General features: G+C 44.6%; 4 protein-coding genes across 4 annotated transcripts in view; 2 read left to right on the top strand and 2 right to left on the bottom strand.

The window, feature by feature from the left end:
- Nucleotides 1-528: 528 nt before the first annotated feature.
- Nucleotides 529-6193, bottom strand: ydjc (YdjC chitooligosaccharide deacetylase homolog). Its single transcript, XM_068605312.1, has 6 exons — nucleotides 6047-6193; nucleotides 4218-4393; nucleotides 3133-3283; nucleotides 2462-2561; nucleotides 2007-2184; nucleotides 529-1004 (listed from the first exon to the last, which is right to left on the bottom strand). Exons 2-6 carry the CDS (start codon nucleotides 4379-4381, stop codon nucleotides 677-679), a joined length of 921 nt encoding a protein of 306 aa, XP_068461413.1. The 5' UTR covers nucleotides 4382-4393; nucleotides 6047-6193; the 3' UTR covers nucleotides 529-676.
- Nucleotides 6194-7192: 999 nt separating this feature from the next.
- Nucleotides 7193-11394, bottom strand: ak6 (adenylate kinase 6). Its single transcript, XM_068605306.1, has 6 exons — nucleotides 11300-11394; nucleotides 11142-11219; nucleotides 10443-10535; nucleotides 10228-10286; nucleotides 9089-9234; nucleotides 7193-8522 (listed from the first exon to the last, which is right to left on the bottom strand). Exons 2-6 carry the CDS (start codon nucleotides 11176-11178, stop codon nucleotides 8333-8335), a joined length of 525 nt encoding a protein of 174 aa, XP_068461407.1. The 5' UTR covers nucleotides 11179-11219; nucleotides 11300-11394; the 3' UTR covers nucleotides 7193-8332.
- Nucleotides 11395-11455: 61 nt separating this feature from the next.
- Nucleotides 11456-19344, top strand: rad17 (RAD17 checkpoint clamp loader component). The gene is made up of 17 exons (XM_068605307.1): nucleotides 11456-11608; nucleotides 11851-11977; nucleotides 12281-12511; nucleotides 12784-12858; nucleotides 12965-13103; nucleotides 13291-13430; nucleotides 13912-13964; nucleotides 14879-15004; nucleotides 15364-15433; nucleotides 15531-15642; nucleotides 15786-15983; nucleotides 16771-16874; nucleotides 17008-17154; nucleotides 17280-17408; nucleotides 17918-18038; nucleotides 18323-18380; nucleotides 18608-19344. The coding sequence occupies exons 2-17, from the start codon at nucleotides 11936-11938 to the stop codon at nucleotides 18783-18785; spliced, it is 1923 nt and encodes a 640-aa protein (XP_068461408.1). The 5' UTR covers nucleotides 11456-11608; nucleotides 11851-11935; the 3' UTR covers nucleotides 18786-19344.
- A 331-nt stretch (nucleotides 19345-19675) lies between these two features.
- The window catches only part of ccdc125 (coiled-coil domain containing 125), an 8657-nt gene continuing 7441 nt past the window's right edge, over nucleotides 19676-20891 (top strand). Inside the window, exons 1-3 of the mRNA XM_068566426.1 lie at nucleotides 19676-19717; nucleotides 19838-19886; nucleotides 20668-20891. The exon at nucleotides 20668-20891 is cut by the window's right edge and continues 65 nt beyond it. Of these exons, the coding sequence (XP_068422527.1) occupies nucleotides 20722-20891 (170 nt within the window). The 5' untranslated portion in view covers nucleotides 19676-19717; nucleotides 19838-19886; nucleotides 20668-20721. The remainder of the gene's footprint in view (nucleotides 19718-19837; nucleotides 19887-20667) is intronic.

Here is a 20891-nt window from a genome sequence, read left to right on the forward strand (position 1 = left end):
TCCTGCTGTGTGCTAGTCCCGTTAGCTGTTAGCTTCGTTGGCTGCATTACCCTCGTTAGCCGTTAGCTCTCCTGCTAGCAACACGTGGTTGAGGCGCTCCGTTGTAGTCGGCACTTGTTTCAAACCCAGAGGGAAGCAAAACAAAACTCTGCCTCTGTTTAGTTATTTTGCTGTTATTTTCACAATAAACCCGAAAGAGTTAGACGGTAAAATATGCTGCTTTAACGCGCTGGTTGGAGCGCTGTCCTGTTTTAAACACCGACCGCTGTGACGTTGGATATAAAGTGCGTGAGCTGAGGCAGTTGTTGACCGCTTGGGGCCTCTAGTGGACGGTTTGAAGTAACAGTCCATGAACCATGTTCTCAATAAAATATGTTTTTCAAAAGTGAGACTCACTGCTGCCACGAGAGGTCCTTGAGTTATGAATGAGCACCACAGAAACATGAGGTTGACGGGTCCAGCAGTATGCGAGATTAGCCGCGCACAACAGACTGACACACACGCGCACACACACACGGTTTCCTGGCAGGAGATAAAAACAGTATTACATTGCGTTGTCCCCATCCATTTTTTTTTCTGGACACGAAGTGTGTGACCCATATCACACACTAATGGGCAGATTTAGGGTCATTTCTGTAATTGCAGATGTGCCGCTCCATTTGGCCCTCGACGGCCCTCAGATGTCCTTGAAGGCACAGAGCTGCACCCTCTCCTGGCTGTAGAGAGCCAGCAGGGCCGGGTCTCTGAGCACGCTCAGCTCGTGCTGTCTGTCAGCGGACCGGGAGAAGTCGTCGGGCCCCTCCCCGCAGCCCCCTTCCTGGGGTCGACTGGGGTAACCCGGGTGCACCATGAGCTCCGCTGTGACCACGGGCTGGTGAGAGGCCCCGCCAGAGGGAGTGGCAGAGGAGAGCCCCGTGGCCAAGGCGTGGCCAAGGGCCCTTTGCAGGTTGGGCACGGACATGTTCTGGCCCATGGTGGTCAGCCCCAGGTACACGTCTGGCCACCTGTGGACATGGAAAATGGCTTTAGACACAGATCAGTGGCAGTCGGGAGCCACATTACTCATCACAACCAGCAAGTTGAAATAGCCAATATGAAACTTTATGTCTTGTATTCTAATATGAAGATGGATCATTCATTGAAAAATAATGTATCAAGCTGTAATTGTTACATCCTGTATGTAGTACTACAATGTATGAAGTAAAAGTACACAGTAATTAGTCCTTTTAGGTACAACACTTGTGTGCAGGGTTTCCCGCTCATTAATAAAGTGACCTAATCTCATCTGATGGGATTCACAAATTCCTCTATTTGTGTCCAAGGTGGAGGACAAGGATAGAACAAAGTCTGGAGCGTAGAGGGTATATACAGGATGAAGCGGACCTGGTCATCGAGGTGTGTGGACTGGTGTTTGGAAGGCTAGAGATCGGCGTTGCCATGTTGGATTGCGGCCGTCGCCAACACACAAATAAGTAAAACACAAAAATAACGTTTTTTTCAAACTTTCCTCAACTGAGGAGATGAAGGGAGTAGTACGTTTCAAGAATTAATTGAGGTGGTAATAAAACTAAACTGACTCCCATAATGACCTTTTTTTTTTTTTTAACAGAAGTGACCATATTTGGCGACAAAGCGACGCCATATACGTCTCGTCTCTGGTAGCGGCAGTGACCTGTCAATCACAGTAAGCTCCGCCTTAAAGCATCCCCAGATGTATGGTCTATTTGACTAAATGAACATCATGCTGTATTAAAGAAGACTTGGAACTAGAGATTGAGACATAAACTCATGTTTACTGAAGGAATACATCAAGAGAGAAGTAGAGTCATTTATATAGATTTCTATACAACCAGAGGAGTCGCCCCCTGGTGGTCAGGAGAGAGAATGCACATTTTAAGACACTTCCGCATATACTTCACTCTCCAGAGCCTGAGGTTGCCGCCTGGTCTGTAGCTGTGTCTCAAATCCAAACCAGGGCGCGGTGGTTTATCCGACTATGTGCTGACCTGATTCCGTAGCGTGTGAACACAGGGATGGAGTCCAGAGCGTCCTTCTCCACCTGCGCGTAAAATCTTCTGAGATGTGCCGGCAGCGCTGGGCAGCTGTGCAGACCCGGCTCCACTGGGACGCGGGTGAATGGGATGTTGAAATCTGACAGGACTTGTGCAAACACCTCCCGCACCCCTGCAATGACACAGGACGACCACATCAGGAGTCGCGGTCTGAGCGGGGCATAATGTCGTCCTCATTGTGGCCAACAATACCAGCACACTAGTCATGAGTTATCTACAGTAACCGTAGTTGTGACACAATTAGTCTAGTAACAGTGCTCTTGGCTGCTGTGGTTTGTATTCATTCAATAAATTATATTTCTGTATTTGGAGGCGTGAAGCTGGTTGAGTCACATGCTGTACAGTAGCAGTTAGAGTTGCCGTGTCTTTAGCCGTGTTCTCTGCATTACCTGGCAGCACGTGGACGTGTTGGTGTCCGTCCATATGGTGGGGCAGGTGACCTGTCAGGTCCCTGAACAGCCTGACTTGGGCCCTCAACTCAAGCTCCACCTGGGAAGGAAAATAGCTGATGAGCTGGTTTTTCTTTGGCTGAAAACAAGCGGTGACATTTTTAGTTTGCAGGTATAAACTGGTTCTGTATTTTCCCATTTTCTTTTCTGTCCAGGTGACCAGATCAAGGACAAGATCTTTTTGTAATGGGTCCAGTGCTGAAGGGGAACACTAAACAGGTTTCAAAGGGGCAACTCAGCGCCGTCAGGCTCAGATTGTGATTTTAAGCGTCTGGAAATATGACGGAAAGAAAGATCTGGACTGCTCGCTTCTCCTCCAAAACGACTTTCAGGTTAAAGGGACTTACTGCGCAACACACAGATGTGTCATGTCTGTCATTTGTGTCAGACATTTGTGTTTGCTTCCGGTCTTTCCTTTTGTTTTGCCTCCAGCTAACACATGACATTACCTCCAAAACTGTCTGTTGAGTTCACTGGTTTGTGTGAACAAAACATGAGCATTAACACACGTTTTCACTTCAATCCTGCTGCAACGAGTACATCTGAACAATCAACAGGTCTATAGTGGTCGGTGACTAGATGATCACAAACTGGGCTTGGTAGCGCCGTACCTGCTTCATGCTGAGCTGACCTCTCTCCAGGGCCTGACGGAAGCCCATCTTCCCGCGGAGGAAGCCGTGCTGGTTCGTCAGCGTGGAGGCCGGCTGACACACTGAAAGGCCCTCGGACAGGTTGGCGTGGAGACCGATAGGGATGCTGTGCCTGACACGGAGACAGAAAACCTCCGTCATACCATGAGAAGTTGACTGAACACGTCCAACAAGATCAACGGCCTCAGGTGTCTTCAACAATTATCCAGGCTTTTTTCTGTGACTGATATGTAATTAAATTCTTTACCTCTGGTGCCCCTTTGGATTCAAGCTGCTTCACAACATGTTACACTTAGTCCAAATTCTCTGATCCCAGCTTCTGAAATGTGATATGTTCGGCTTTTTTTTCCTCCTCTATGACAGTGAAGTGAATCTCTTTAAGTTGTGGACAAAAAAGACGCCATCTTGGTCTTCGGAAAACACTGCTCGGCGTTTTCTAGAGCAAACAACTAATTGAGAAAATAATCGCTAGATTAACCGATAAAGATACCGACACTCGCGTATAGGCCTCCACCGAGTACCGAGCCAATACCAGTGGGTTTCCTGTGAAAACATCATCTTTAAACAACTATTTATTCAAATGTTTTGCCAAAATACTAAGGTTTTACAAGTATTTTCATCACGATGACATTATAATCTACATTGCCTGATAATCATTTTGCCTAAATAGAGCTTGAACGCATCATAATGTACCTCAATGAAACCTCCGTTAGCGTCAGCCGTTAGCTCTGTCACTTTCAATATCGATCGGTGCAGATTTGCGTACCTGTCGCTGGTTTCCAACCCTGCTATCAGACCGGCTCTAATCAACAGTTTAAGTATTCGATAGTTGCAGATCTCGCTAAAATATTAACTGCTTTTAAGTGTATTTGCAGCTGATCTGGAAGTGTCTGGATGGGACTTGATATTTGGCCAGTTATGAATGAATGAATGAAAAGTACTTTATTAATCTCCAAGGAGAAATTTTTTATGCGAGAGGGAGTAAAGACAAATCCACCACCGAACGACCGATGTTCACAGGTCCCGGTACATTATTTGTGAGCCACCTTTTCGCCAGGTCTGCCGCCTCTTTGGCAGCGCAGCCGTTAACCAGCAGCGACACGTTGGAGATGCCTCCAGCCTGGAAGCAGTCCACGATGCCCTGGTTCCTCCTGGGGCAGTAGCCAAAGTCATCTCCCGTCACCACCAGCATCACTCTGGGCTGTGGCATTATTGCTGGTCTCTGTGGGGGGGAGAGACAGGCACACAGAAAATATTTGAGTCTACAAAACAAGGGGGACCTGCAGACAGGGTCAGGGCTGCTGTGATCAGCCGCAATGCTTTTTGCCTTCCAACGAGTATGAAAGTCAGAAGATATATTGTGCCACTCTCCGTTCCGAAGTGACGCTCTCATTTTGTCTTGTGTTAGAAATCTAGCGCTCCTCTTTATTCCGTTAAAGCGGTGCGTTTCTGACTGCAACCTGTTGAATGTGGTTTTTAGTAATGAATGTTTGGGAGTTTGTCATTAAAACCTATTTCATCTAATTTGTATTGGTCTAATGTACTTTTACATATGACTATATTATGAATACTTTGGTGGGTTGTTGAGGTGCACTGATGTTACGACACAGCTGATCTCATTTAATTCATTTGTATTTATTGTACTATTAATCTATATATTTATACACCCACACACACACACACACACACACACATATATATATATATATATAAACTCTGAAACGCAGCCACACACTTCATATTATTTACTGCATTTTCAAAAATAAATAAGTAAAATATATACATATACTTGAGATTCTAAATATGTCTTTCATGGTGTAGGCGACATGTGCATTCGACACACATATATATATGTGATGTTTCTAAAGTCGATGAGTTATCGTGAGCTCAATATTCACCAACATAACCGTGTATGTATATCAAACAGCCCACATCCGAAATACACATGTATGTGTTTATTTTACTGCTTTGCTTATTTGCGTCTGTAGATTCTTCCTAAATTCACCAAAAGTTTCCATTACATAACACCTCATTTGCATATTTGTACATTTTTGTGACACAAAGGCTGTTTTCTTTAAAGTAGTACACCCAAACTTCACACTCCTCTATATGCTGAAGGCTTCTATAGAGGGGTTGTTCAGAAATCACTCATAGCCTGTTGATACAACATTTTAATACTAAAAACATAGAGAAAATGTACACAGTATTCTCTCATTCATGGAGCGATACAAAGAGATGGCTATAAAAAAACAAAAACATTTTGTGAATTTGAACTTTGCTTCATCCAGTGTTTAGATTTCTGTTTTGAAAATGGATGCAAATGAGAACATGTTTGAATAAACAATGACTGATTTGTATATTGAGACGTACAAACTCACGAAAAGAGATTTGTTTTAATGTAAATCAGCTGGGAATGATCTCTTTCAGTGAAGATGTATTTATTCATTTTTCATGTAAAGTGTGAACCATGCGGCCTGTGGTAAATACATAGTACACATAGTAGTAGTGGAAACATCTCGGATACGTCGAGACACAATTAGGACGCGGTTACGCAACGTTATGCTCTTTAGGGGAGGGGGGGGGGGGGGTAACCGTGAAGCTCTGTGGGGACTCTGAAGCCTTCGTCGGTGTCGCGGTTCAGGCCGGTGTCCCGGTGACAGTAACGTCACGCGGTCTCCTCTCCCGGCTTAAGCGTTTATTAATAAAGACGTCACTCCACGTCACTCCGCTTCTCAGTATCAGCGTGCCGGCTCGACCCCTCTCCGCCCCCTCCCGCCACCGGTAACAGTCCACCCTGGACCCTGTTGCTCCAGCTAGAATAACACTGTGCTGGTTTTTAATTTTGTACCGACTGAAATTACAGGAGGAAGCTCACCCATTGTGCTCCACGCGTTTGTCCATACGTGTGTACTCCACCGAGACCTCGCGAAACACGGTGGCTAAAAGCTGCACTTCCGACTAGCGAACAGCGTCGGCGGAGTCCGGAGGCGACTTTACCGGATTACGGCGCCCTCTGCTGGGGACAACACGTCGCCACAGCCGGCGAACAAGGAACAACTTCAGAATAAGACGCCACCAAACTGTATAATAAGGTGTTCAGAAATCATCATTCAATTGAATTATCTCTTGCAAATACCAATACGTTTCATAATATCACCCCCTCCCCCACTTTTGGAAAGCTATTATAAAGCATGTTACCATTTATATTTACGGATAAAGCAATTAAATACATTTGCGTATTGATTTTCAACAATACAAAATTTAATATACCATTTTTGTGACTACTGTACATCTAAATAAGCTTTTGGAACTTTTATTTTGAAAATCCAAAACCCCGGAACGGAAGCAGTTTTCTGTCCACGAAGGGCACGTCATCCTCTTTGCACTGGCATGTGAAAGTTAGTTTAAAAAAAAATTAAAACCATAGTGAAGATGCGTTTTAATTTCCAGAAGTTTCTCCTTCAGGATGAAGAAAGAAAAGTAAACTCTGTATGAAGCCTCCGGTCACCGGGAAACCACACGTGGTAGAAAGTTATTGAACCGGACTCGGAATAGACTCCACACACACATGAAAGCGTTCATATTTCACCGCCACCTCGTCCTAATAAAACCCACCTTTTCCCGCGGAGAACAGCTCCTTGCTTCGTCCAGAGCCAACGACCTCTCTCCATGCCGGGCTCAGGAATGACGCTCACTGGTGATGACACAGGAATAACATGTACAGGTGCGGCTCCCATCAGGCAAACACCCGTCATGACGCCTGAAGGGGGCTTTATGAAACGGTAACTGTTTGGAGAAACGTCAAATTAACATATTTACGATATTTAACGAAGGGGAGAGAGAGAGATGAGTGTGGGATTACAGTGGCCATTGTCCAGCATGTGTCCGAAAATACAGCATATTTAACTATTTTGTATTTCAGTTTGTCAATCAACTAACACCTGTCTGACTTTTCCAGTGCGTAATACATATATCCTTACTGAAGAGGAAAACAGTGTAAATGCCATTAATAAGTCATGACTGAAATGACAGCTTTTGTTTTATTTTTTTTGTAAGCAGCGAGAAGAGGGCTGATGATCAGCAAGATCTCTGCTCTGGGCTTTGACAATGAAAAATAGACTAATAACTGATCTGATGGAAAAACACACCAACTCTTGACTTCAGGCGATCGATTGTACACTAATGAAAACTTAGTGATTATCATATTCCATATCTGCCAATGTAATTTTACAGCCAAGATCAAAATTATGTGCATATTGGTAACAAAAGGTGTATTTTTCCTCCAACCTGTAGACAAGTTGGCAAGCTTTAGACCAGGCGGCAACCGGCTCTGCCGAGCATTCTCTCTCCTGACCACCAGGGGGCAACTTCTGTGGTTGTATAGAGGTCTATCTAAATGACTACTTCTCTCTTGACGTATTCCCTCAGTAAACATGAGTTTGTCTCAACCTCCAGTTTCAAGTCTTCCTCAATACAGCATGATGCTCATTTAGTAAATTATGGTCCATTTAGAGTCAAACAAACCATAAAGCAGGGGATGCTTTAGGGCGGGGCGACCTTGCAGTTGACAGGTTGCTGTTAAATAAACCATGCATGTCATCTCTATGTCACGCCTTCGCTCCCCAAATATGGTCACTTCGGTTGCAAAAAGTCAAAATGGCGACAGTGAAATTGGCGAACTCAAGGCTTCGAAACGGCAGTCCACAAACCAACAAGTGATGTCTCGACAACGCCTCTTCTTACAGTCTGTGCTTTAAACCAAATACCATGCGGTTATCACAAGAACGTGACGATGCCGTTTCCGAGTTGTTATTTATTTTTTTAAAAAGTGATTAATGACATAAACGCAGCACTACAAGAGTGCTTCGACTTGACACTAGTTTGCAATGGTTCAAAATCATGTGACGGGTGATCCGACAACTGGTTGTCAGAAAGCTCTTAGTTGGTGGATTCATCAACCATTGACTCAGCAGCACTCCCTGTGGGATTAGAGGCGGGCGAGAGAGGCCTCTAAAGAAAGAGATGACGTCACCACGATGGCAAAAATCTATGAAAATAAATGCAGACTGGAAAATAACAATTACTTTTTTTATATATTGTCCAAAATATTTTTAGTCGACAGTCCTGCCAGCGGAGCCCGGCCTGGCGAGAGGGTCGGCTTCTAGTTGTTGTCCTTCATCCACTGCTCGGTCCACTGAACCAGCTGCTCCAGGTTGCGCTCCAGGTCCTCGGGCGTGTCGCTGGGCAGCTGGTGGACGATCTCCTCGCTGTAGGCTTCCATGGCCTCCTCGTAGATGGTCTGGAAGATCTCGCACTGCACATTGTCCTGCAGCTTCTTCCCCGTGTAGCCCCTGAAGGGATAACAAGGGGCACAGAATTGCTCGAGTGCGTTTTCCTCATATTGTAAAGCGAGTCCATCACAAACCAAAACGTGTGGGTGGGTTGGACTCTTGAGTGGTGGTTAGGCAGGATTTATTATGAGCCTCTGAAGGATATTTACGCACACTTAGAATTACTGCTTTAGAAAACCTGACCAGACAGAAAACATTGATGCCGTTTACTGCTGCTGCTGCCGGCATGTAATGCTTGACCGCTCGTCTTAGTCTCTATGCAGCATGAAACGTCAACAGCACCAGCTGACATGAAAGCACAAAGCAAATCCTAATTCCTGAGATCCTCTTCTGCAATTTTTCTATCTTAGACAGAAAAGATTGACTCAAGCATACAAACCAGTCGCTAACTGTTGGAACAATGGAAAGACTAACGAGGACGCTTTATGAGTCCCATTTCTCTTCCGTCGAGTTTGAATGAAGTCAGTTTCACAGCAATCGGCAAAGTAAAATTATGGTTTTGGTCAATAGAGTCTTGTGGATTTGTCCAAATGATTTTTTTTCAGGATGTGTGAAGCGGAAGTTACCTGCTCTCCAGCCGCGTGTACAGCTGGGTGTTGTCTGTTCGGAGGACGAAGACGATGTGGAACCAGCGTTCAGGGAACAGGTCGCAGCCGTGATAGTCCACGATCATCCCGCCTTCGACCATCTTCTCATCCAGCTCGTCCACCACCTGTGGGACAGTGAGTCACAATGTATTCAGCTGCGACATTTACCCAGCACTAATTCAATACCCTCTCACAGCTGAACAGACTGGGACACAAGCTTTGCCTTGTCTTTGGACCTGGATTCATCGTGGTCCAACGTCAAGCTGCACTTGGCGGGCGGACAGCAGGACAGAGCACAAGACTGCGGTGGGACGAGAGGTGGACTCTGCGTTTACATTATGATGCTTCGTGCTCAAACAGTCCAAGTTGATGGACGATGGTTTCTCTCTTACGTTTAAACAACAATAAATGAACCTTGAATCCTTACGGTCGAGCCAAATTTGCACCGCCATCGGAAGGAGGAGCTTGACTCTGCAGCTTTTTCCGTACGCCTTAATTCCTCCGCACTGTTTTCTGGCTCATGCGAGTAGCCTTTGAACGTTTGAGTCCAGCAATCACGCTACGTCTCCCAAGTTTATGAAAGTTGCAATACCACTTATGCTATGGCAATCGGTTGACCTATTATAACGGGTGCATGCTGTTCAGGGTCATTACAGTGAACAGCTCCTTTGCAGCCAGCACAGGCCTGCTTGTATTCAAAATAAATGTAAAAAATAAAAGCAAATTGTCAATTTTCTGAGGTTCCAGTCAGCGCCATGATAGTGCCTTCAATTTCCAAACAGTAAGATGAGTATTGGGCAAAGGTAAATTACTCCTTTAGCATGACGTGTACAAACGTAACAGTGTAAAATGTCATCTTTGGCGTGAAACGGAATAAATCCAAAAAGAAAAAAGGCTTGAAAAGCTACACCCGGTCAGCTTCAAACCCCTAGCTTCATGATGTCATCATGGGACATGAAGGTTGCCGGTGAACCAGAAAGGTTTGTGGGATTTTAACCGCGACGCAGAGCGGTGCAGTGGTTACCAAATCACATCCAAGGGACCACTCAGTGGTTCCGTGCGGCGCATATCAGCGCATCATCACCAAGTTAAAAGTGTGCATGTAGAATTTAACTCACCCCGTCCTCATCGAGAATCGGGCACTGATACTCTTCGTCATAGCCATCATAAAGTTCACCTGGGGGGGGGGGGGAATCCGGTGCATTAATTAAAACGGCCTCAGTACATATGACATGCATCAGCTTTTATAATGTAAAAACAAAGGAGGAATGAAGGACGCTCCATCCTGGAGCTTGCTCCAGTCCATTTTTAAAGTCACGTTAGAGGTTTCTACCTTCTTTGGCCAGGTCTCCTATGTTGACATAGGTCAGTCCCGTCCGCTGGGCCAGCTCCTTCCCTAAAGTAGTCTTTCCAACACCAGGGGTTCCTGGATCAGAATCAGATTCATTATAAACTACATTTTCACAATCAGAAAAGGAATTTGCTGTGGAGTATTGGTGCACAACATAAACACAGTAAGAGACATTCTAATTGTGAAAATACAATGTCATTTTTAAAATGTAAAAAAGGCAAGTATGGCAAAAAAACAACTTTGAAAGAAGACACAAATACAGCAACTTAACAAATATGTACAAGAAAAGTGATGAAATGACTTTCACACAAGATAGAAAAGGAAGAAAATAAATATTATAAAATAAACAAATCTCAATATGAAAAAAAAGAACCGCTGGGATTGACATTGAATAGTTATATAAAACTACATATTCAGTTTTGCCCCAAGTGAAGAAGAAGAAAAAAAGGTGAAGTGTCGCTGATCAGGATGGTCAACAGTCCCAATGACTCAACCCCCACCTGGCACATCGAATAGTAATAACTCCTCCATGGTAAGACACCTGGGTGGCGCTGCGTCTTTACGCGGAGTGAATGAGTGAGTGAGTGAATGAGTGAGTGAATGAGTGAGTGAATGAGTGAGTGAATGCGCCGCTGATGTCTAACGTTAGCTGGGAGACACGCAGCAGTGAGTCCACATCACCTGTTAGCAGAATGTTTGGTCGCTTCCTCATCTTCATAGCTTCGCTGAGCAGCCGACACGTGTCTCGACGACGTCCACCTGAAAGACAGAAAAGTCCCATATTATCTCTTCATAGTCTAACAAACTCGGGTCTCTCTGTTACATGTCAAAAAACAAACCTGAACGAGGGGGCTGCGACAAAATGGATGGCTCTGGCAGCACGCGTTGAACGAGGCGATTTGCTAACACGCCAGCCGAGGAAGCAACAAAACAACTGCCGTGAGTGAACTGCTTTCACGCCGGCTTTACGTCAACGAGCGGCCAGTTTACGGCACACCGACTCCACGGAGTTTAAATATGGTAAACTCCACTTTTGCCTCACAGCCGCTGAAAGTTCGCAGTGCCATTTAACACGACTTCCTAATTAGTAGCTACTCATTACAGCCGAGCAAAGAGTTTAAAGTGACGGAAACACCGGGTGTTCTGAGGTAAGCTAATACAGATATGTCGTATTAACTTAATATTAACCAACAAGTTAGTGAACGTTAGCTAACCCCTTCCCTCATTCTGAAGTCGACATGTTAAACAGTATCCGTATGTTTAATAGGTGTTTTCCCCCTTAACGGACACCGTAGTGTGTGCATGTCTGGCAGCACAATAACAAGGGACAAAGCTAAGCTAAAGGTAAAGCAATGGGAGATGAGATGATGTTTGTGCTGCCCTGTGTTAGCTCGATCCAAAAGCATCAACAACAACAACAACAACAACATCAACTGCCGAACTGCTCCCCTCAATGTGAGGCACCACTGTGAAGGATGGACAAGCTTTCTGTGGGAGAGAAAGCTGCTTCAAGCAGAGTAAGTTATTGAAGTGGCCAAACGCTCCTTAACCTTTACGTCAAGTAATCATGTATAGTCGTGTGTGTGTGTGTGTGTGTGTGTGTGTGTGTGTGTGTGTGTGTGTGTGTGTGTTTATATTTATATGGTTTAACACCATTTATGTGACCAAACATGATATTATAATTGCAGTACGTTATTTGTTTACATCATATGTGTTTATATTTGACAGTAATCGTCTTTATTTATAAACTTTGATCTATTGTAGACAACTTCCTTCCCCATAAAACTCCAATACATTCTGTTTGACTGTCTTCATAATAGCCGAACCGCTGGGTGGATCCATCCTTCACCGACTTGCCGGGGGAAAGCTTTGCTCCATCCAGACGGAGAAAAGGCAGCCAGGCTTCGTGCTCCAAGGCTGAGCCCAAGAAGCCCAGAAGGAGGGCGGGCGAGTCCGGCCGCTCCGACTCTCGCACTTTCTACTCACCGAAAGAGTCAGCCCTCGGGGACCAGGATGAGTCGTGGGTGGACAGATACTCGCCGCGTTCACAGGTCAGCGGCATCGCTTTTGGACGTTTGCTTTTGCCCACGGACACATCTGGATGCAGCCAACGACCGATGTGTCTGCAGTACTTTGTCATCATTCAAAGCAGCGTGGGAGACTTAACTCATGACTTCACATTAGATGTGATTTTTAATACAGTTTTTGATACAGTAATTTCTTGACAAAATCACTTTTACCATTTGCACCAGTGCATGCAATAGCTTTAACAACCTTTTATATTCATTGTTTTTATTGTATTACTCTTTCAATGTACATGTAGGCGGAGCTTGCTGTCCACAAGAAGAAGATAGAGGAAGTGGAGAACTGGTTGAGAGTGCACTCGAGCGCATCAAAGGTAAAATAAGTTTCAAAATTTCAGTGTCTGATGTTCGAAACACACACAATATAAATTCCAGTAAGGATAAAAGGTTCAGGTTTAGCTCGGCCATTGTCGTCCACAGGGGGGCATCTTGCTGCTGACTGGACCTTCAGGCTGCGGGAAGACCGCCACGGTCCAGGTTTTGTCTCTGGAGCTGGGCCTCAGGGTCCAGGAGTGGACCAACCCCTCCAACCTGGAGCCGTACAGCAGCGATCAGCACGGTGAGGAGGTGCCCTGTCTGACTGTCTGTGTTCAAAATCTACAAACCAGTGATGACAATAATAAAGTTTACAACATTAAATTAGTACTCCATATTTGCGGCATGCACATATACATCAACGCACAGGATGCATGAAATGCATCAGTCCCGTGTCCGCTTGCCGTCTCTGACTCTCCGTCTTTCGGCAGACTGGAGGACGAACGGCTTCCCCTGCAGCACCTCCCAGTTAGCCCAGTTCCAGGACTTCCTCCTCCGAGCAAACAAGTACAACTGCCTAAAGATGTTGGGCGATGGCGCGGCCGCCGACGGGAAGATCATACTAGTGGAGGTACGTGCCGCGCTGCACCTGCTGCGTGGACGGAGGCATCGGCTTTTTATTTTGTAAACCATTAACACGAGTGCTTTTTTCAGTCCACGAGATGGAGTGTTTTCTGGTACGGTCATGGAAACCATTGGATTAAAATAAAAAAAGATTGAAGTGAAATAAACTAAGTGAAAACATTCTTTTATTAGATTAAACAAATGTTAATAAATGGTATAATTAGCATTTGGAGAAAGGCAATAAATCACAACATATCTGTAATATATGTTTAAACGGATAGTTGGTTAATTCATGAAATAACAGTCCCTTTTTCAAACTGCCAGGATGTTGGAAATTATTTTATACCTCCTTTAAAGATAATCTTCCTCTGTTTCACACTGAGTCTACGGGAACATCTGAACAGGATTGTTTGATCCCAATCACATCTGCAAACGCACCGTGTTTAGCTTCATAGTCAACACTTGGTCAACACTTTTTTCCTCCTCAGGATTTCCCAAACCAGTTCTACAGGCAGCCCAGCAGCCTGCACGACATCCTCAGGTGAGATCAGGGACTTTTTTTTTTTCATGCTTTCACACAAAAAAACTAGGACTCTGAAAAAACTCTTCTGTATGGTGTCTCTGTGTTTTGTGTAAAACAGAGCAATGGGAGGAAAAAACAAACAGATAATGCTGAATTTAAACTACTATACATGTATACAGAGTCCCATTTATTCTTAAAAAAATAAATTTCAATGAAAAGAAAACCGTATACGTGTGAACAGTAAATATAGTGAGAATATCCCCAATCCCCCAGGACGAATATCACCAAGGGACTGTTATACAAAAATATGTTATAAATATGATCTATATTGTATTTATATTTAATATCATAAATATTAATATAATATCTATAATACTCACAAGGACTTATGGCTCTGGTGCAAATGAGTCTTGATGCTGTGTAGTGACACCAACCTCCTGAATTTGCACCCGAGATGCTGTCAAAACTTTAATTATTGCCGACGCAGCATCCATCATTTTGTACCAAAAAATTGATCTTAGGAAACCTAATCTTGATGTTTTTTCATTTTATTTTTTTACTGCAGTGCTTGCAAGTACAATAAAGTTTGTTTGTATAGATTTTTCATGAACTGGGCTCGTATCCCCAAATTTAAATAGCTCGGGTTTCCAACCAATTTAAAATCCATCTGTCTAAGATAAACCTTTGTCTTGCCTAAGATACTGTAGATATTTTTTAAATCCTTTTTAAAATAAATAAATAAAATGGGAATTAAAGGCCTTTTAATTTGTCTCTCAATTATTTTCCTTGTCGTTGCTGTTTTTGAATGCTGTCCTACAGGATGTAGCATAAAGTACTGAGCTCTAAGTAGACTTGCCCATGAATCTGATCTGTGCCGCCTCGTGTTATTCCTCTGCTCCTGGTGACATCGTGCCCCGCCGCCCGTCTCCCAGGCGCTTTGTGAAGACCAGCCGATGTCCCCTGGTGTTCGTCGTGTCGGACAGTCTGAGCGGAGACAGCAGCTCACGCTTTCTGTTCCCCAGAGACGTCCAGGAGGAGCTGGACATCAGCGGCATCAGGTATGGGATGAATACTTTATTGTTTCTCAGCATCAGACCTGTGAATAGCGGTGTTGCTCTCGGAGCGAATTACAGAGCAGGGAAGTGTTTCAGTTCACAAACAAAGCGTCATCTGATCGGATCTTCTGATTGGCTTTCCTTGAGACCACTGATCAAACTCTTTAGAAGAAATATTGTGAGATCGATCACATCACCCCTGCTAGTTAAACCATAATTTGACAAATGTAGCACTTCCTGTTCAGACTTTTCAAAGGGTCAAAAGAGTCTAAGCTCTCACATGTCTAAAAAGGACTTTTTGATGCGAAACATCTGCCCCTAACCCTCTGGATTCCACTGAACATGGTCTTGTGTGCTTCCAGTTTTAACCCCGTGGCTCCAACCACAATGATGAAGGTCCTGACTCGAATATCATCGGCGGAGGCCGGAAAGGTGAGAGGAATTCCTTGCAGTTCGTCACACATGTCGGTGCTGTTGGCTTTGACGTGATTTATGCAGCGTATTGTTTTTTCCCCGTCATTCTGAGCAGAGCTCTGGGAGGATGTGCGTCACAGACCAGGCGGTGTTGGAGACGCTGTGTTCAGGGAGCTCGGGAGATGTTCGCAGCGCCATCAATAGCCTCCAGTTCTCTTCCCTCCCAGGTCAGGCCACCAAGAGAAAGAAAAACACATTAATAGCCTTTTTTTAATTTTTTGAGTGAGCATGAATTGTCAAATATTGTCCGACCCGTCTCATCGACTGAGGTCAAAAACAAAAACCCTGTCTATCCTCACTAACTTTCCAGACACGTCGCTGGAAAAGGGGCTGTGGAGGATGAAGAAGGACGGACGTGCGACGTCGCTGGGCAAAGCCGTTTCCAGAACAAACCAGAGGGGGAAGAAGTCCAAACTGACAAAGGAGGCCGAGGGAGAGCAGGCCATTGGAGGGAAAGATGCTTCCCTGTTCCTCTTCAGAGCGCTGGGGAAGATCCTGCACTGCAAACGTGAGTCCTGCATCTCCCAGTGTCCAGACAAGGACCTATTTACAAGTGTTGTGTGCGCATTAGTGTCTAATGGCTCTACTTCCTGTGTACCATGGAGCTTCGTTGTAGTCCACAGATTATAAAAAGCACAACGGGGCGACATGTTCCTCCATCACTGTGACAACACACTGTACTTTGTTTCCACATTGATCGTCCTGCTGCCACAAATACTACATCTGTGTTAATCCACCGCTTAAAATAGTCCCCAACAAATACATCTGTTTGCTAAAAAGTAATGAATTCCAAAGGAATTGAAAAAATAAGATAAAAATGTATATCAATAGTTTTACGTCTTCAATAGGAGTCCTAGACTGCTTATAAGACGTGGTCACTGTGAACTGAGCCTCAAGTTTGTCATTTTGGCCACAACATGTACTTTACCCAGTGTCTTTTAGTACAACTGAATGCTTAACAACCCTGTGGTAACAACATGTCAATCACCTTGTAGTCCCGCCGTAAGGCATCCTTTGCTTTATGGTCTGTTTGACTCTAAATGAACATAATTTACTAAATGAACATCATGCTGTATTAAAGAAGACTTGTAACTAGAGATTGAGACATAAACTCATGTTTGCAATGTTTACTGAGGAAATAAATCAAGAGAGAAGTAGAGCCATTTATATAGACTTCTATACAGACAGAGGAGTCGCCCCCTGGTGGTCAAAGATAATGCAAGTTGGACTACTCCAGTAAGTGAAAGGGACACCGAGGCAAATCATTTGTATCCTTGGTCGTTTTTCACCAACAGGAGGGAAGCGTGAAGATGCCGAATCAGCTGAATGTGCCCCTGGACCTGGTCTACCAGCTCACCTGTCTCATCATCACAGAGAAGCTTTGCTTCTAGAACCTGAGGTGCACACCTGCTTTTTCTTTCTTTCTTTCTTTCTTTCTTTCTTTCTAGTGTTATTAACGGGTAACAAACCTCATGTGTCATTTTAGTCTTTGAGAACGCAACAAACTCGGCTCTCCATGTCTCTTTGTTCAGCTGGTCGTTGAGCGCTCGCACATGTCAGGAGACTTCTTCAACCTGTACCTGCACCAGAACTACCTGGACTTCTTCTCGGAGGTGGAGGACGTGGAGCGCGCCAGCGAGTATCTGTCCGACGCCGACCTTCTCGCGTCTGATTGGACGGTCAGTCTCTACCTCGGCGCCAAAAAATGGAACCTGAAAAACTTTTCATTCGTGATAACCGGAGTATTTAAGGAGTTGCTTTCGCGTTAATATACAGAATCGCACCCGTTCTGTGCTGCTTTCAGAGTCGCAGCACCATGGGGCAGTATGGGTCTTCAGTGGCCACGAGGGGGCTCCTTCACTCCAACTCCCAACATGTGTCGGTTGGCTTCAGACCGCTTCACAAACCCAACTGGCTGCTGGTCAACAAGAAGGTGAGGAGGAGAATGCTGAGGGGGGGTAAACGGCGTCTCTCATGTTTGGTTTTAAACGTCAGGACGGTTTAACACGTTGGAGGCGGCACACAGTTAGTGGGTGCTTTCTGGTGGACAAATTGTGTAACTAAACACACTGTTTGTAAATATTGTCACTTCAAACACATTTAACACTTCAAGTATTGATTATTGACATTATACAATACAGGATTTTACCATTTAAAAAATATAAAATGTCTGAACAGATAAATAAAAACAGAATAAACATTGAATAGAAAAGTTGCACGAGAAGAAGGCATTAAAAGGAAAACTGATTAATACAGTTAGAAGTCGTCTGAGTGTTTTAATGCAGAACGTGCAGCAGGGTGAACGTGGGAGGTGCGGGGGGGCTGAACACACAGCCCTGAGGGGCTCCGGTGTTCAATAGTTAAGAGTGGAAGAGGTCTGTTCAACAATTCAAACTGCCTGCTGTAGCTAAGACTGTAATAAGACCGATGTTGACCCCTCAGCACCGAGAGAACTGCCTGGCAGCCCAGTCCCTGTTCAGGAGCTTCTGTCTGACACCAGTGAGCCTGCAGACGGAGCTGCTGCCATATCTTGCCAAACTGACCAACCCCATGAGAAATCAAGGTAACACGCACACACACACTCACAAAACACCAGGGTTTCCTGCCATTGATTTTTTTTTTCTGGCCATACAGTTGATCACAGCTGTATCTGCACATCTACACAACCTATCAAAGCAAAACCATGTCCGGACAAACTTTATGTTGTACTTTTATTTTTTAAGGTGACATTTTTGTGTTGCTTCTGTCACATTAGTTTGGTCATTTTGCTCTGTGGTGAATCTGGCATCTGGCCACAGCCCGCGGAGCTTTGTGAACTCAATAACGGTGAAGTGTTTTGTCTTCCAGCTCAGATCACTTTCATCCAGGACGTGGGTCAGATGTCCCTGAGGAGGTTCCCCGGCAGGTACGGCAGGCGTCTTCTCTTCAAGTGCGTCTCTGGGCCGATGCGGCTACAGAGTCCGCGATCCAAAAAAGGACCTGAGCAGTCTTTACTGCGACGGTTACACTGCGTTTGCCTCAACCAGGATCATTTTATCATCGTTTTAGGCACGTCTTAATAGCTGAGATGACTGAGTCAAGTCCCAGTGTGTTTAAAATTGTATTGTTTGTCTCTGTTTCTGTTTTTGGCAGATTAAAACTGGAAGCTCTGGCGGACAAGGAGCCGGCCCAGTTGGACAAAGACAGCGAGGAGGAAGAGGAGCGTCCGGCTGGGGTTGAGGAGGGTCTGCCAGCCAGTCAGCCTCAACCGACCACAAGCCGGGTCCTGGAGGATGAGGAACTGATCATAGAGGACTACAACAGTGACTAACGCGCCCAGCTCTGCCATACTTTTTTCTCGTGTGGATTTCTGGCTTTGTATGGAGGGCGATTAGTGTCGAAGAACCTGAATTAAATGTGATTCCGTAGCTCGATACGGGCTCGTATTAATATTATGAAAACACAGGGATTCGTTTAAATAATCCCCCAAAAGTGTTCCTTAAAGAAATACTTCAAATCCCCAAATTACCATTTTGATATCAGTTACTAACAACGCGTTACCTTGAATTCTTGAAGAAAAGGATTTGCAAGAAAAGGGTGAGTGATGCACAAATGATCATTATGGAGGCGAAGAATTGCTTTTAGCAGCACAGCTGGAACGTTGTTTGTATTTATTTGTGTTGGGTGCATGTTGAGCACTTTTTTTTTTTTGTACCTGACAGATTTTTGTTTTTTTGCATAGTGACTGTTAGATCTGTACAGAAGTCTTTTACATGTTTGTTTGTTTTCTGTTTCCCATGGATGGGTTGACAGAAACGAATACATTTTACCAATAGATGCCTATTGAGAGATATGTTGCTTAAATCTAAACAAACAAGTGAATAAAACAAACCGTGTGAAAAGCGTATCGTTGGGCTCCATACTTGAGCAATATCTTTGTCACACTCCTTTCACATACACACCTTCATCCAATATTTGCTGAACATTTTCACATGAGGCTCCTCTAATTATTCCCTCTGGCTATGGACATTCAGTGAACTACTTTCAACTTCAAGTCAACAAATTATTCCACCTTTTAATACCCGACTCTCTCTGTCACTCATTTTTTCGCCACTTTTAGGATTTTTGCTGGTTGGAGTCGCTCAGCGTTATTGAATATTTAACAAGTACACGGAGTTTAATTTGAAGGTAATGACCGGAAGTAGTCTGGTGTTTCCGCATTGTAGCTTGACGCTGCAGGCGGCGCTCAGATCCTCGCGACAGGTGAGTACCGGATTCACTGGAGCTTTTGTGGCTTGCATATGTTAAACCCGCTCAAGCGCTCATTTTGTCGGTAAAACCGGGATAAAAGTTGACTGAACCTCCGTCTGCGTGTCTCTGGAGGCTGTACAGCACCAACAGGAGTATAACCGTTGCTGCTCAGAAGTTACAGGTAAGAGGAAGTTGTTGGTAAAAAAAAAAAAAAGAACGACCGTTAAATAGTTTCTCTAACAAACATGGTCTAGTTCCGGTTTAGCTTTCAGGTTTCATAAGGTCTTTCCATAAATGAAAAGGATAGCGACGAACGTGATGGTGTCATCTCAAAATAGCACAAAAGCACCACTTTAAATGTCGGGTTTTCTGGGAATAACTAACAGCATAAGAAACGACCAATCTAGAAAATATATATTGTTTGACTTTGTAAAAAAAAATGGCCGATTAATCGACTGGACAGGAAGCAGAACTAGCCAATAAACTGCCGGAACACAGCTGGATGGGAGGCTTTAACTGAAATCACTATCACAGTATGAATACAGGCAAATGTTGAATTGAAACATTGTAGTACTGTAAAGCAGTAGCAGTGATGCTACGTTGATGAGTTTGCTGTTATGTAGCTTGTAACGGACTGAAGTCTACCTGTCAGATGTCTGCCAAGAGTTTGTAAAGGGGAACACGCCTAATGAACCTCACAGTGGTCTCCACTAAAAATACATTAAGTCCACTAACTGAAGCTGACTGCGACTATGTAACAGTTCAGTGTCCCAAGCTATGCCCTGAACCACAGCACTGACTCAGTTCTTGTAGGTATTAAGTTACGACCTAATCCCCACAGTCCCAACATCCCTTAAAACAGTGTTTATAGATTAAATAACTAGACAGGAAAGTCTGAAAGTGCCAGCAAAGGAAATTCTTGTAAGTTTTGGGTTAACACACACCAATATGTGTTCTGGCAGGTGTAGGAGATCCGTACTGTGCTGACTGCATCGTAAGGGTTTGGCCTGGGACAGATGCAGGAGGCCGGCAAGGCCTGCAGTCGGGATGATGACATGGCGGACGGGGACCTGGGTGATGGGATGGGGGTCAGAGCGCCACCGAGTTCCCCGAGGAACAAGAGCCAGAGCTTTGCCGGCCTCCTGGAGACGCTGCTGTCCAGAACGGAGACACTCGGAGGGGCGGC

The sequence above is a fragment of the Clinocottus analis genome, unplaced genomic scaffold (assembly GCF_023055335.1).
Source record: "Clinocottus analis isolate CAN_PGR_092001 unplaced genomic scaffold, fCliAna1.0.p SCAF_7, whole genome shotgun sequence".
Classification (NCBI taxonomy): domain Eukaryota; kingdom Metazoa; phylum Chordata; class Actinopteri; order Perciformes; family Cottidae; genus Clinocottus; species Clinocottus analis.